Source organism: Pogoniulus pusillus, chromosome 17, assembly GCF_015220805.1.
Source record: "Pogoniulus pusillus isolate bPogPus1 chromosome 17, bPogPus1.pri, whole genome shotgun sequence".
NCBI classification, from domain to species: Eukaryota; Metazoa; Chordata; class Aves; order Piciformes; family Lybiidae; genus Pogoniulus; species Pogoniulus pusillus.
Genome location: NC_087280.1, coordinates 9,159,489 through 9,174,035, shown reverse-complemented (window position 1 = coordinate 9,174,035; position 14,547 = coordinate 9,159,489). Strand labels below are relative to the sequence as shown.

At 35.3% G+C, this 14,547-nt stretch overlaps 1 protein-coding gene across 5 annotated transcripts in view; it reads right to left on the bottom strand.

The window, feature by feature from the left end:
• Positions 1-5,202: 5,202 nt before the first annotated feature.
• Positions 5,203-14,547, bottom strand: part of ZNF280D (zinc finger protein 280D) — a 38,057-nt gene continuing 28,712 nt past the window's right edge. For 4 of the 5 annotated variants that reach the window (XM_064157548.1, XM_064157550.1, XM_064157549.1 and 1 more), the window contains one exon: positions 5,203-7,018. In XM_064157548.1, the coding sequence (XP_064013618.1) occupies positions 6,385-7,018 (634 nt within the window). In that variant the 3' untranslated portion in view covers positions 5,203-6,384. Of the gene's footprint in view, positions 7,019-14,078; positions 14,177-14,547 lie in introns of all 5 variants that reach the window. The other variant, XR_010305354.1, reaches the window with a different exon arrangement.

The following is a 14,547-nucleotide window of genomic DNA, read 5'->3' as shown; positions in this document are numbered from 1 at the left end:
GTAAGTTTGAACTTCAGCTTCCAGGTTCATCTTTCAAACATCTTTCATGATAGTGTTGCTTCTGATATTTAGACTATATGGATGTAACATCTGGTTTGGTATTGGCACTACACTCATGAGTATTTTAAATATGCCAGGAGAAACATCTGCAAAGGGAAGGAAGGAAACTTCATCTTTCACTCCACTGAACAAAACTGAGAAATGTTGGACAGAGTGGATTATATGTTCCCATTCACAAGAAGCTTGTATCACTTTTGGTAGGAAAAAAGTTGATGTATTTATTATATTCTAAATACAGGTTGTATTTCCATTTCCAACATCAACACAACCTTTTGAGGAACTAAGAGAACAAAAGATTTGGAATCATGCAATAGTTTAGCTTTGAAGGGACCTCAAAGATTATCTAGTTCCAATCCTCTGCCATAGGCAGGGACACCTCCCTCTAGAACTCATTTCTCAAATAGAAGTAAGTTACAGGGTATTAAAAAGCATGTTCTGCTTTAATAAGGTTGTCTTACTAGTTTCAACTGAATAAGCTGAATGTCTAAAACAATAAAAGTTCTGTGAAGTTCCTCTTAGAACAAACTTGAAGAATCTTCTTAAGCTATCCTCAAAAAAGACTAAGCCATTATCAGCCTTTAAACAGAGAATGACATAGCCTGTCTTTTCTGCTGTAGTACCTAGCCTGTCTAAAAATGCATCAAAAAGCAGCAAACCATAGTTTGAAGAATGCTTATTTCCAGCAATATTGCTAAGAAACTTCAGAAGAAGTGACATAACTTCATTATTTACTCAAGATAAATAAAATACTGTTATTCACCATTAAGGCACATCTTGCTGTAACAATATAAAACACCATACATGTGCGCTAACAGCTTCTTTTTGGTTCCACCAAGGAAAATCATACAAGCACTCATGTCTCCTGTAAGATAACTGGCCTTTCTCTGGTCTCTAAATTACATCCAGTGAATGTTATCTAGGAAAGAAAAGTGGAAAGACAGTTAGAAGAAAAGCTTTCCAAGCATTAATGTGTTTCCTTAAACTCCCTTTAGGAATTCTGATACAACACAAGATACCTGAAAGTTCCTTGATACCTTCGAGAGAGCCACTGAAGTTGGATGTGCCCAACTGCTCTGGTTCCTTCAGTTGCAGTTTTAAGAATCAGTAAAAAGAATATCCTCACTTCAGACCACATGTTAATCAACCCATCCTGCATGCTGCACACTAACAACAAAACTTTTGTTTTTTTCTCTGTAGAACTGCCTTCATTTTTCCATCAACAGACAACAATTTGAAAGTTGATTACACACCAACCATCAAAAAAAGGAGGTATTCCACGATACAAAGGAAAAGACACCAAATAAACTACATTTCACTGAATATCCTGGGGAAAAAAAAAATCATACCACACACCATCAAGTTTCTAAGTCAAAGAGGAAGTGAAGTCTTTCCAAGAAAATCAAGTGGACAAACACTGGGAAATTCAGTATTCATCTCAAGCAGCAAAGACTCAGGTAAATCAAATACAATTATAACTATTAAGTATCCATGCTTTGCTACTTTTACAGCCTTAAAAAGGAGAAAACAAGGCCTTTTTTATGTTGCTAGACTATGACAGGATCAGAATAAAAAAGTCAACAAGAGGCTGTAAGAAACAGACCCACAGGTTACCTGACTTCCTCTTATGTCATAAGGGTTAATGCTAATTGTCAGTAAAATATATAAAGGCTTTTTTTCAAAGCTATCATGTTATGAGACATTTTTCCTGCACAAGCATTATTTACTAACCCATTTACCAAAATATTTGGAGAAAACAGCTTGTTTGAATTAAATGTAAGAACTTGGAAAACTTACTGGACTAAAATATGAAATGAAGCTTACTTCAGTTCCTAAGGTAAGGGATTCATTTAGCAAAGCTACTTGAAAAATGCTCAGAGAATGGAGAGCTGGTTTGTGACACATTTACACTTTCTGGATCCTGGAATTCATTTTAGTTCAGATAGTCTGATACAGGTCATACATGCTACTTGTGCATTTCATTTTCATAGTATTATAGAATGGTCTGGGCTAGGAAGGGACCTCTAGAGGTCATCTAGTCCAGCCCCACTGCAGTCAGCAGGGACATTCCCACTAGACCATTCTTAGCTTGAGGCTACATTTGGTCACATCTGAGCAAATGTACGTGCACATGTAGCACCACAGTTATCACTGTGGTTGTCATAAAAACCCAGCCTCTCTGAAAGAAGTTTCAACAGTAAAAACCCCTCAAATCCAGCATATCTTTACTTCTTGCAGGCATAACAACTAAACTAATCTCCCTCAAAGTGAAGTGTCTCACAGCTGAACATTTTTCTCTTTTTTTTCCTGTTAAATTCTTGTGCAATACAGGAAATACCATCATCTGAACATGGTGACTTGGAATCAGTGAAATGACAGCATAGAAAACTGTAATTAGGTATCTTAAAGCTACAACAGTGATCCAAAACTCAAAGGAATACAGCAAAGAATTTACTGCATGGTATATATAAGCTAATTTAAATACCAGTCAATATGCTTTCTCTTTAACATAAGTAAAAATTAGTCAAAACTATGCATAAAAACGTAATGGTCAAAGGGGATAACCAGATAGGCTTAATCTAAGAACTGTCCTTTTAAGCTACATGGAAACTGCAGTAAAGATTTCATTGAAAACAAAAATCATTCCAGTAATCGTAATTGGTAATACTTACCAATATTTTTTTTATTAGAGGCATATTAATTGTACATAAAAAAATACAAGATGCAACTAGACAAATTAAGCTCACAACCCCCCCAAAAAAAAACCAAAACGAAACCCCAAAACCAACCCCCCCCCAAAAAACCACTAATCAAAACAGAAAGAACAATTGGGTAGAAAATTTTCCCTACACGAAAATTTCTAGAGTCTGAAGAACTCTCTGACAGCCCATGGCCAGAGTCTTTGGTAGAATATTAGTATATCCTACAGCATAAAAAAAAAATAACTGCTTTCCACATGCCAGCATATAAACAACAATACTTAATGTCTGCAAAAGAGCACTGAGATCTTTTGAGATTCTTCTGCAAAATCTCTACTGTTACTCAGGAATTTTTACCCTAACCTTCAGTTTCTAATGCCTTCTAGCAGCAAAACACCACAAAACACCTAAATAAAAACCTACCGCCCAGAGTTGATTCCTCTCACCCTGTTTCCACTAACAGAAATTTTGACATGGTTTCATTACTAAAAACCTGTCTTGCTTAAAATACATCACCCAATGCATTTGAACTCAGTATGCGCTATGATTTAATCTGATTTCTCCCCCTGGGTGTACTCATCCGTTTTGCTACACATAAGGCAAAGTTTATGTCCCAAATTGCATGAGGCAAACAGATGTTGGCTGCACTTGAGGAAGCTCCAAGTGACTGAACACTCACTGGCCATAAGCTAATAACAGTGAGTTTTCCATGAAATGCAAATAATGAAGATAGCATGTGGGGCATCAGATCTCCTTAAAAACACACATTAATGGTTACTCAAACAAATATGGTACATCTCTTTAGATGAGAGAAAATGGTGGTTCCAGGACGGATCCAAGAATTAGCTTTAAGATATTGGTTTTTGGTAAGGGAATGAAAAAATATCTTCCTGAGTACAAAAAGAACTACTGATGACTGGATGGAAAAAAAAAACCCTTATTGTCTCAAACAGAACTGAATTATGTGCAGTTACATTCAACTAACTCAAAATGCATTCAATGTAACTTGATTCTCTGGAGCAACTTCAGTCAAAAGTACCAATTTAGCTTATCTTCATGAAATGCCCCAAATAACATCATAAACATGTATCTTCATCATTATACAGTCTCCTACAGTGCTGAGCCAGCAAATCATTTCATATAGGAAAAAAAATTTGGCTTTCTTTCCTTCGCAAAAAAATACCATGCCAGTTTACATGATACATTTCACTTGCTTAAAGCTATCATGTTTGGTCTTGTTAGAACAATCTAGCTCTCCCTTACTTCTTACTTAGGAAGGGCTACTAGAACTTTAAGTGCTTTATACCTAAGATGCTTTTGTCTATGGTTTGAAACAAACAATACACATTATGCACCTGAGAACATACATATCCTTGTACTAAGTATGTGGATTTCTCAATCCAAATTTAATTTTTCAACCTCTCAACAGTATGTGGCCAAATTCTTATTAAGATGGTAATTAAAAAAAAAAAACAGTGTTAGAAGCAAATATGAGAGGAACTTACAAGCATTGTATAAATATTCCAGTTGAGCTTAATCCTTGCCAACAACACATGTCAGAGCATTATTAGAAATATGTACATTGAAGATCATGAACCTGATGAAAAATACTAAGAGTATCTGGGTTTAAAAGCAAATGCATCAAGTAACTTCTTAAGTAACATAAGCATCAAATTCCATCACTGATCAAGTCCTTTGTCCTTATTGTCATGCTGCATTTTGCAATTTTCCACATATGAAGGCATCAGACTGGTCAATCCTACCTCAAGTTAATGACTTCTCTAAAAAAAAATCTTTAAACACCAAAGGAATACTGCAACATATTGTTCTCAACTTCATGTCTCCTGTTACTTGACGTTCTTAAAGTGGCAAATCTTGAAGAGCTGCAACTATGTACACTGTTCCACTTTTCTTTCTAGAAGTCTTTTAAACCTGCATGAATGAAAAAAATTTGAAATGCTTCTGAATTTAAGTCATGTAACTCTTTAGAGCACAAAGCAATTTTTGAGATATTGCAACTGATGAGGTTTATTTCAAGGCTCCCACAATAAGCCTGCTGGTCTCTAAATGCTAATACTATTGCTGATTGGACTATTTATAGCAGCTGTGCCCAGTTAACTTAGGCCGAGAGAGCAGAATTCAGTCGCACACACGTGGCCCAGAAAAATACTCCTTCTATAACTTAGCAGTTAGCACATCTTACCACAACGTACAGCTAAAAAAGTGTTTATGTATAGGCACTTGCTCATTTAATATGAAAAAAACCAACAATGCACAGACACACAAAAAACCCAACCCAATTAAAAAAAAAAAACACCACATAAGTCTCAAATTCACAATTTTAAAATTAACAGATTTTAGATGCTGCAACTAATTTTTTTTTTAACTGTAGGAAGACTATGCTCAAAATTCCAAGCTGAGCATAAAATTATGCACAAAGACAAAATGTTGTTGCAAATATTTACTCAAAAAGTAATAATTTACAGCGGTGCTTGAACAGCTGTTCAAAATATTTAACATTCATTAGAAACAAACCTAAGTCAAAAGCATTCTGAATGTTTCAGATGGAGCAATGAAGTCATAAGAGCAAGCTATTATTAATCCTATGCATTCCTATATCTAGCTAACTAGAAGACAAAAAAAAAAGAAACAAAAACCAACTCAAACCCAAAACCCAGCAGCCACCTTTCTGTACACAATTTAGTCTACAAAAAGTCCTGAAATTGAACTGTACAAATCTACTTTATATACCCTTGAGTCTTTCTTGTAAGTTAGCCAGTAGCAGCTGCAAAATGGCAGAATGCATGCCAGTTGGTGTTTCCAGTTTGGGGGTTTGCTTAGAACAGTTTTTACATTAAACTGTACTTTGGTGTGACTTACAGACCATTCCTATGGGTCTACAGCTAAGAAGAATTAAAACAATGGTAAAAGCCTAACAGCTACAGTACTTTCAGCAGTATCTTCTACTTCATACAATTATGTTCGTTATTTCTGCACCGCCTGCACACTGAAAACCCCACAAATATATATTTTTATTGTAATAATTCCACTTTCACTGAAAGTTTATTAAGGTAAGCTTACAGCCTGGCAGGATTACACCTGTACAGAGGTGCAGAGATTCATATAATTCTGTTTACATGCTTTTACAGACAGGAATGTGACACCAAGTCAAACAGTTTGTTTACTCAAATTATCAGCAGACCAATAACCATCATTACAAGTGTGCTCCCTTTCAGCAAAAGATGTGAATTCACATTAAATTCCACTGTTTAATGATATTCACACTGAAGGATTTAAAAAAATATTTTCTTGGCAAACAAATCACCCTATCCCCAGCTAGTTAGCTATAAAAATTAGAATTTGCTCCTCCTTCCAAATGTCAATCTGATATATATCACATCTGAGAGGCAGGATGATATATTTCCATGTGTTCACTTGTAAGTTTAATGAAATCAGTTGTAGACACACATATGAACTACCTTCATATGCTCAACTTCCTTTCACTGCCTTGCCCTCCTCCTTTCCCTCCACTTTTTTGTAAATAACTAATATCAATGAGCACACTTATTAGGAATGGTCTACGGTGTTCCTACCATCATTTGTAACAAGCAATAAAGTTAACAAAATTTCAGCTTGCTTCACTTTCATCTGTCTTGTTTACAGTTGCTTCCATTCTGTCGGGGCTGCTTTCTTCAGAAGGCTCATCTGTTTGTTCAGAGACTTGTCCAGCTTTTTTTGAAGAAGGTTCAACATTACCTTTTTGAAGAATTTCAGTAGCTTCATGCTCTAGTACCTCTGATGGAGTTAAAGGCTCCAAATGAATACTACCTTGTTCACTCATGTCTGAACTAATGGATTCAGGCTCATCTCGTTTTCTCAAGAACTGCTCAAAACTAACATCTTCACCCAACGTAAGTTTTAAATCCCTTGCTTTCTTGGCTGAAAGTGAATTTTCATCCAAGCTATGTACTTTAGTCTGCTCATTTAAGATAACATCTGAACTTTGGCAAGTTTGCAACACACTTTCATCACGAATACATTTTTGTTTCTCCTCTACTAATTGTTTGTTATCATCTGAATCACAAAATGCTCCTTTCTCATGCAAAGAATTCTTTGAGCTGCTGTCAGGAAGTTCCGAACTAGGAACGTTTTCTGTAGTTGACAGTGATGAGTTTTCTTCATTCTTTTCAACTGATGCAAATTCTGTAGTTTTACTTCTATGGCATTCTTCTGTTCCATCTGAAGAGTTATGCTCCTGTTTGCTGGAAAAAGAAATCAAAACAAGTTATTTTTGTAACAAATCAAATAAAGCAACAAATGGCTGTACTCTGCAAAGTGACACTCAGAAGGTGGTGTACATTTCCCATTTGGCATTTCACACAGATTTCCATAGTAAGGAGGACTAAATGTAATTAACAGCTGCATTTTTCTTACCCATTTACAAACTCAGTTTTGTATGCAGCAGTCTGTTAGTACTCTTAATTTCTTGCTTTTAATCTCCAGAATGGAAGGCTAAATTGTTGCGGGGGGTGGTGGTGTGTGGAATTTCCCAACCCACCACATCCCCTCTGTGAGACACAGAGAATTTTACAAAATGCAATATTAAGTTCCTCTACCTGGACAGCGTCTGACACAGGTGCAGACAGAACTACTGGCAAAATCTGGTTGCCAACGTGCAAAAAAAATCCAACCTCAAAATACTGACCAAATGATAGCAATACAATGAGAGTAAAGCAAAAAAAAAACCCTCATTGGAAATCTGAATTAAACTTAAATCTAAAATTAATTTCATTCATTTAAAATATAACACTAACCAGTAGCATTTTCAGTCACTTTTCACAGTAAAACTGTATGTTTATAAAGTGTAGCTCACTACTGAATTAGGAAAGTCAAAACTAAAATCTTACCATAGAATAAAAATCTAAACCAATATATTCAAGCTGTAAACAAACTGATACTTGAAACCTTGGTGTCATTTTACTGCAGCCACAAACACGCAATCCAGGTGGGAAAGAGTAACATAAATCAGAATGTTCCAAAGAAAATCTTAACTGTATACTTCAAGTGCCATCTGTACCTAAAAATACTCCAAGTAGTTTCATCATACTGCTGTATGTAATTTGCTCCTATGTTCATATTCCAACAGACAAAATCTTAAATATTAGTTTCAAGTATTTGTCATAGAACACTAGCTTCTCCCATCCTTTATATGACAAACAGCAGGTTTTCCTTGGTAGAAGTTTAATAGAATTTCTAACCTACTTCCATTTTTTTTTTCATAATAACCAGCTCAAATGACCTAAAATGATGATGGTAACAGACTAAAGAAACCAGCAGGAGTAAGATGGAAGAACAATGGTTGGTTTGAGTTCAGGAGTAAATTATACAGAGAAAGTGAAATTAGGAGAGTTCCAAATTAAAATGTGATTCTTAAATCAAAAATAGTCTCTGAATAATGCAGACAAATTATGTGATAAGAGAAGTACCATCACCAAATATCTCCATTATCAAGATATATTTGTACTTTATTTCTCCCAGTAGCAATAATTTTTTTTGCTAAACCCACTTTTAACAGGACTCTTCAAAGGAATAACCAGCTTCCTGCTGTTATGTTTTGAGGATATATTTCTGAGCCAAAACTCTACATGTTGTTCTACTGATGCAGGAATTGAAAACAATTCAGGAATCTATTTAAATGAAACTTGGAAACAAACTAAGCACGAATATGTCATTTCCTGCTTGGAATTTAAGTCAGATAAATACTTTCAACAGGGATAAGAGATTGCTGAAATATCCTTGAGCAGCCGAATCCTTCTGGTCACTGATGTCATAAGAATTTTTCACATTCTTACATTGCTTTTCCATTCATAAGAAATTAGCTCAAGAGACAGGCAACCTTCTTCATGAAATTACAACATATACTTGCTTCTTATATTAGATAGACTTTTTTCATTTAATAGACCCTCTAAAATCAGTAAATTACATTCTAGGATATATAAACCAATTTTCTACTCAAGTTCTTTGCCTCTTTCTCTTAAAATTCTATACAAAAAAGAGGAGGACAGAGCAGCAAGCTGACATTCAAAAATCTGTGGCTATCATAATTCACCTTGCCTAAGTGTTTCTAATTACCTCAACTATTCCAGAGAAGCTCTTAATTGGTAATGTTTGCTCATACAACTCTGTACCTTGTTTTCACATAAACACTCAACTAATTCTTCATGAAACAGCGTATGTACACATGACTTTCAGCTACTACCTTTCAACAAGCAGATTCAGAGTGAGATGCAGTTCTAGAATTAAAGCACAACAGGATGCTTGTTATGTGGGAAATTTTGAACATATATTAAAAAAGGTTTTCAGTAGAAAACCTGCGTGCACCTAGTCAGAACACACAAAGGAGCGTTTCTACGCTGGAAATCCCAAATGGTGTACACATTTACAGACACATACAAGGTGCACAACGAGAAACTCTCCAGAGGTCAAATACGCCCTTAAACATATAGAGATTTTTCTTTATATGCTAAGTATCAACTTCAAAAATTAAATTTTTGAGCTGAATTCCAGAAGAACATTTCATAACTTTAAAAAGTTTTACTAATCATACAGCAATTATGAAATGAACTTGTTTCATGTAACTTATGCCAGTTGCCTCACCTTAAGAGCATCAGGAAGCAGGTCTCAAGATAATTATCGTAGTGCTTACTGGAAGTCTTCGTTAGAAACAGTCTCCTCATCACAAAGGCCTTTGAGCTATGACTGAACTACCTAAGATCTGAAATACTAAATTAAGTGCATAAAGCTACATTATGACCTTACAAAAACATTCTGTAGCTCAGTTTTCTTTCTCGTGTATACCATAAGTAAACATCTAGAACAGAGCTATAATAAACTTTACGGCAGCTATAAAACACTACAGCTTAACTCCAACTACTGTTTGGAGGAGATACTTCCCTCAAACTGTCTTTACAAGTACAGTTCACACATAAGTTGTAAATTATTTAAATGCATTGACTTTTGAAGCCACATTAATTAAAAAACTTATCACTGCATCATTAAAATTGATTTTCTCGGTTTACATAAGTAAATGCTATTGCAGAGATAGCAAGAAGTATGTCTCACAAAACCTTGTTAAATCATCAGTTCTAATATAAAATTTAACCTTTCAAAGGTATCCTCTTAAAAAAACCCTAACAAAAAAACCCTGAACAAAACCCTCAAAATTGCTTACGCCTGTATCTTCTCTGTTGATGCTGCATTAAAGGCAAATTGAATTTGCTGAACTATGGTTCTGCCCCTGTTATATCTAATGTTATTTATCATCAATTAATTCATGACCTCAGCAGGTCTTAATAGTTGTCCACAAGGCACAAAGTACTTGACAGAAGAAACAGCTTTTCCAACTTCAATTTTATGAAAAATGTATACTAATATTAGGTTGCTATCTAGCACTTGCATTTTCCTTATTTAATCCAAGAAAGCAGCATTAAAACCAGACCTTTTGAAGAATTTTTAGCACATGTTTTCGTCACACCATAAAGAACTTCTATCACTCATGTCCTAGCACCTAACCAACAACTAGAATGGCAGTACAAACAGCCACTCGTAACTATTTCAATTACTAGATCTTAATTTTCAGTAAAGTATGTTAAAAAATTACTAGAACAAAAAGGGTTGTTTAAAAATAATATTGCCACAATGGCACTGTAACCATGTTCATCTAATACACTGTAATAAAAATTATCAAGGTAAGTCAAACCACAACACACCTTTTGAGTCAGGGACTTAAAATCCTCAGAAGTATTTAATTGTAAGTAGCAACATCAGCAAAAGATTATGCAACACAAAGTATAAAGCAGGAAAGATAAGCTAAAATAATTTCTATGCAAAAAACCAAGGAAGTTGGAAATCTTAATTTGTCTAAAACAGCACTTAAAAGAGAAGAATGATTTAAACATAAATGAGATGTCTACGCGAGGACAAAACATACATGTATTCAGACAAAAAGAACAGTAAGTTTGGCCACCAAACTAAATAGGTATAAATTGGATGTAATCTCTGTAGATTGTTTGAAATAAATTTTAAGTAAAATTTCATGTGATGAAGTTCTAATAGAATTGTGTGGTCATATAGCTCCTATTATAGCCTTTAAAGCAGATTAAAATTGATTAGTTTATGCTGTTCTGGAAGTCAACAGGGTTTATAGCATCTTGTGATAAACTGTATTAATAAAGATATGGCTATCTTGGGATTCAAGATACATTCTCAATCTTAATTCTGCTTAGTAATAGGTTTCAGAAAGTAGTTGCTTGTTTATAATTAGCAGAGGTTTCACACATGGATATAAAACCATAGATTTGAAACACTGTATGATACATAAGGACTCATCTAGGACTAACTGGAGTCACCGAAACTATTACATTGTAAAATACTTAGTCTAAGCACAGATAGAAGTATCCTTATTTCTGGAATTGCTCAGTCTTACTGCTTCACCTGCTCTCACCATAGTAAAACTACCTACTTGCATACACAGAGCACTCTCAAACCATGAGCAACTATCTTCCCAGGAATCTGTTATATTTTCTTACAAGAGAAGTTACTCTGACAGATTCTTAGAACAAGCAGTACCAAAACTCTGCTAGAATCTTGTGCCAAATACTACATTGGTTTTTTTTGCCACCACTAACCAAAATGCACCTTTTCTAGGACATAACTTCAGGAGTTTATAGAATAGAACTTTATATTATGTGTCTCAAAGGTACCTTCCAGCCACTCAACCATACCCAGCATAAATACAAATCTATTTTACAACCAAAAGAGTAAGAGATTTTCATTTCTGGGGGGATTCTTGTGTTTGCTTGTAGATTTTTGTTCTAGTTGCTCTGCAGGTTTTTTTTTGGTTTTTTGTTTTAAAGCTTGATCTTCCAGCAGAAATTACCCATTTAGAACAATATCTAACTACATAAAGTGATTCATAAAGCACAATCCTCTCCCAAATACCTGACAGAATGAGTATTTACTGAGAAGCTATGTGTGAATGCTAGTTACAAAGAATAAAATATGCTTCAATGTTGTGGTGTTTCAGACAGTTCATGACTGAATGGATAAGTGAAGATGGCAACATTCATGTTATTTGACAAGTCTCCAGTCTCTAACCTGTAAAACGGGATTGGCAATGAAGATAGGTACATAATAACTTACTATTATCATCCTGAGTAGAGGAGTATCAAGCACAAAGCTGCATGTTTACAAGCATTAACAGAAACAAGTACCTACTTAGTTGTCAGAAAGACTTTCAAGACATAATATAGGACTAGCTACTTGAGCAAGGCTGCTCTGCAGGTGCCTGTATTTGACAACTCTATAACACAGTGACACTAAAGGACCCAAAAATAAAAAAGGAAGAGACAGGTTATGGTACATAATTGAAATCTTCAATCTTTGACCATAACCTAAACCGATTGTATGATCCATAGTCAAGATCTGTCCTTGCTGGATCACATCTGCATGTTGCATTATTCTTGTAACTTTATAATTGTTTGGACCATCAGAGATATTTGAGTCACACAGGTTGACGTGCACAATTTACTACTGGTTTTATATTACGAGTTCTCCACAAGTCCCTTGTCCGAGATGCTCAAATGGAAACAGGAAGTCACAATGCCAGTTGTTTCTACATGAACAAGTTCCATAAAGCTGGCAAATTTGTATATAACTTAAAAGTGTACATCTGAAACTAGTAAGTTCTGTAGCAAAGATGAAAGAGAACTGAATGAAGATAGCTTCCAAACAAGCATTTCAAAGAGGTATAATTCACAGAACTTATCAGTGTAAATCTAGGGAACTTCTGGGAAATCCTTAAGAGAGCATTTCTGAACACCACAAAAATTGTATTTCAGGTTTGTTGTTGCTGGAAACTTGAATCTGTGAAATACTGCAGATTCAACTTCTTCTGAAATATTCACAATGAAAGCTTTTTTGAACGCTGCTGTGTCTAAACAGAAGTCCTGCAAGAACAACTTGTAGTAAGTAACAGATGCTTGAAGTTAAACAGCAGCATTCAAGATGGAACATCACTTCTGTCAGAAGTGGCAAAAAGAACAAAGAGACTTTAGAGTACTCAGTAAGCATAGAAATGCTGAATCACAAAATATGCATAAGACAACAAATGACAGGATCCTTACCATTATTAGCAATACCACAGGGGTTGTATAAGCTTGCTTTCACCTGAACTGCCACAATCTGACTACTACAAGTGGACAAAAATGCTAGTAAAAATGGATTAAATCTCGAAGACTCTGATTATGCAGAAAGTGTTGCAAATCAAGAACAGCTTGCATTCACTGAAAATAATCTGTTCTAACTAGGATGTTAAAACAGTGGCTGATTTCAGAGTAAGAATTAATAAGTTTCTTGTAAATGAAGTTTCTAGTAAATGAGAGATTCAACCAAGACATATCCATTCTAAGCAGGAGATTTAGTTTGGAGGAACACTAGAATGTTCATCATGACAAAAGGAAAGGTCATTATATATCCAGAGAACCTGCCAATGGATAAACTTGCTACAGATAATCTAGAACTAAAGATTAAGTCAGAAGCAGTGAAATCAAAAGCAGCAGATGTCTCAGCAGTAGAGCATCCCTGAAGATGAAAGATGATACCAGAAAGAACAAGGTGTGAATGAATTCTATCTGCTTCACCCACAGAACCAAGGCTCAATGAAATCTCCTTCCATTGCATTACTTCCTCCTACAGTATTTAGAAGCAAAATGCAGCTAACAAATTCTTTTGACTAAGATTCAGTTTATGCAGTTACATGAGACAGAAGTCATTCAAAGGATATTTTGCCACTGTAAAGTCACTGGCAGACAAAAATGCAACTTGAATATTAAATAGATCAGAAACTGTATGTTTTTGTGAACACCCAAAAGAGAGTATCAATGCCTTTTACTTTCAGATGATTCAATCAAGTTCAGAACAAAAGGGAGTTGGATGTTAACGTAGACATCATCAACATACCACTCTAGCTTGAGATGACTGCAATAGACTGGAGCAGCAAGGAAACTGCAAATGAGCAGTAAGGAAACACTGCATCATTTAAGTGAAACTCCTACTTTGCCTCTCTTCAGATGAACATAGCCCTCAAATATCTGCAAGTCAATGCTGCAAAGCAGAGAACATTATCACGGAAAGGCCTTTGCCAGACTACAATACTGAGAGAAGAGACCAGACCTGCTGCCCAAGTGATGCAAGAAGAAAATACAGCTTCAATGCATGAAGAAACTGGAAAAGGGCTGGTCAGATCCTTGTTCACTTACATACCAAAACAATCCCAAGCTGGACTGGGTTCAATTTTCTGGTCCACAATGATGTATCAGTGAGCCAAGGCAGTATAGGATACCTGCTCACTTTCAACTTCCCTGCAACAAAAATGTCTACTGTCAGTTCATTTCAAAATATATTAATTGTTGCACAAAGCAGAGAGTTGAACATTAGAAGAGTACCAGCATAATTATTAAACCTTACTCCATCAGCACAAGGTGGATCACTAACAAGGTGAATTTAGGTAGAGATACAACTTAGAAAGCAATTCCTTCTGGAACATCTCCAGCGATATTATCTGTATCAAACCAGCTGAAGTCAGGTCCAAAACCAGTCTCATTAACACTATCCAGAGGCCATGGAACATGTCTGGTCATCAGCAATGAGTTTTAGGTATAGAGCCTGATACATAAAAGATATCAGAACATAACATCCGAGAAATCCAAGAAGATGATCCAAAAGTGTTGAA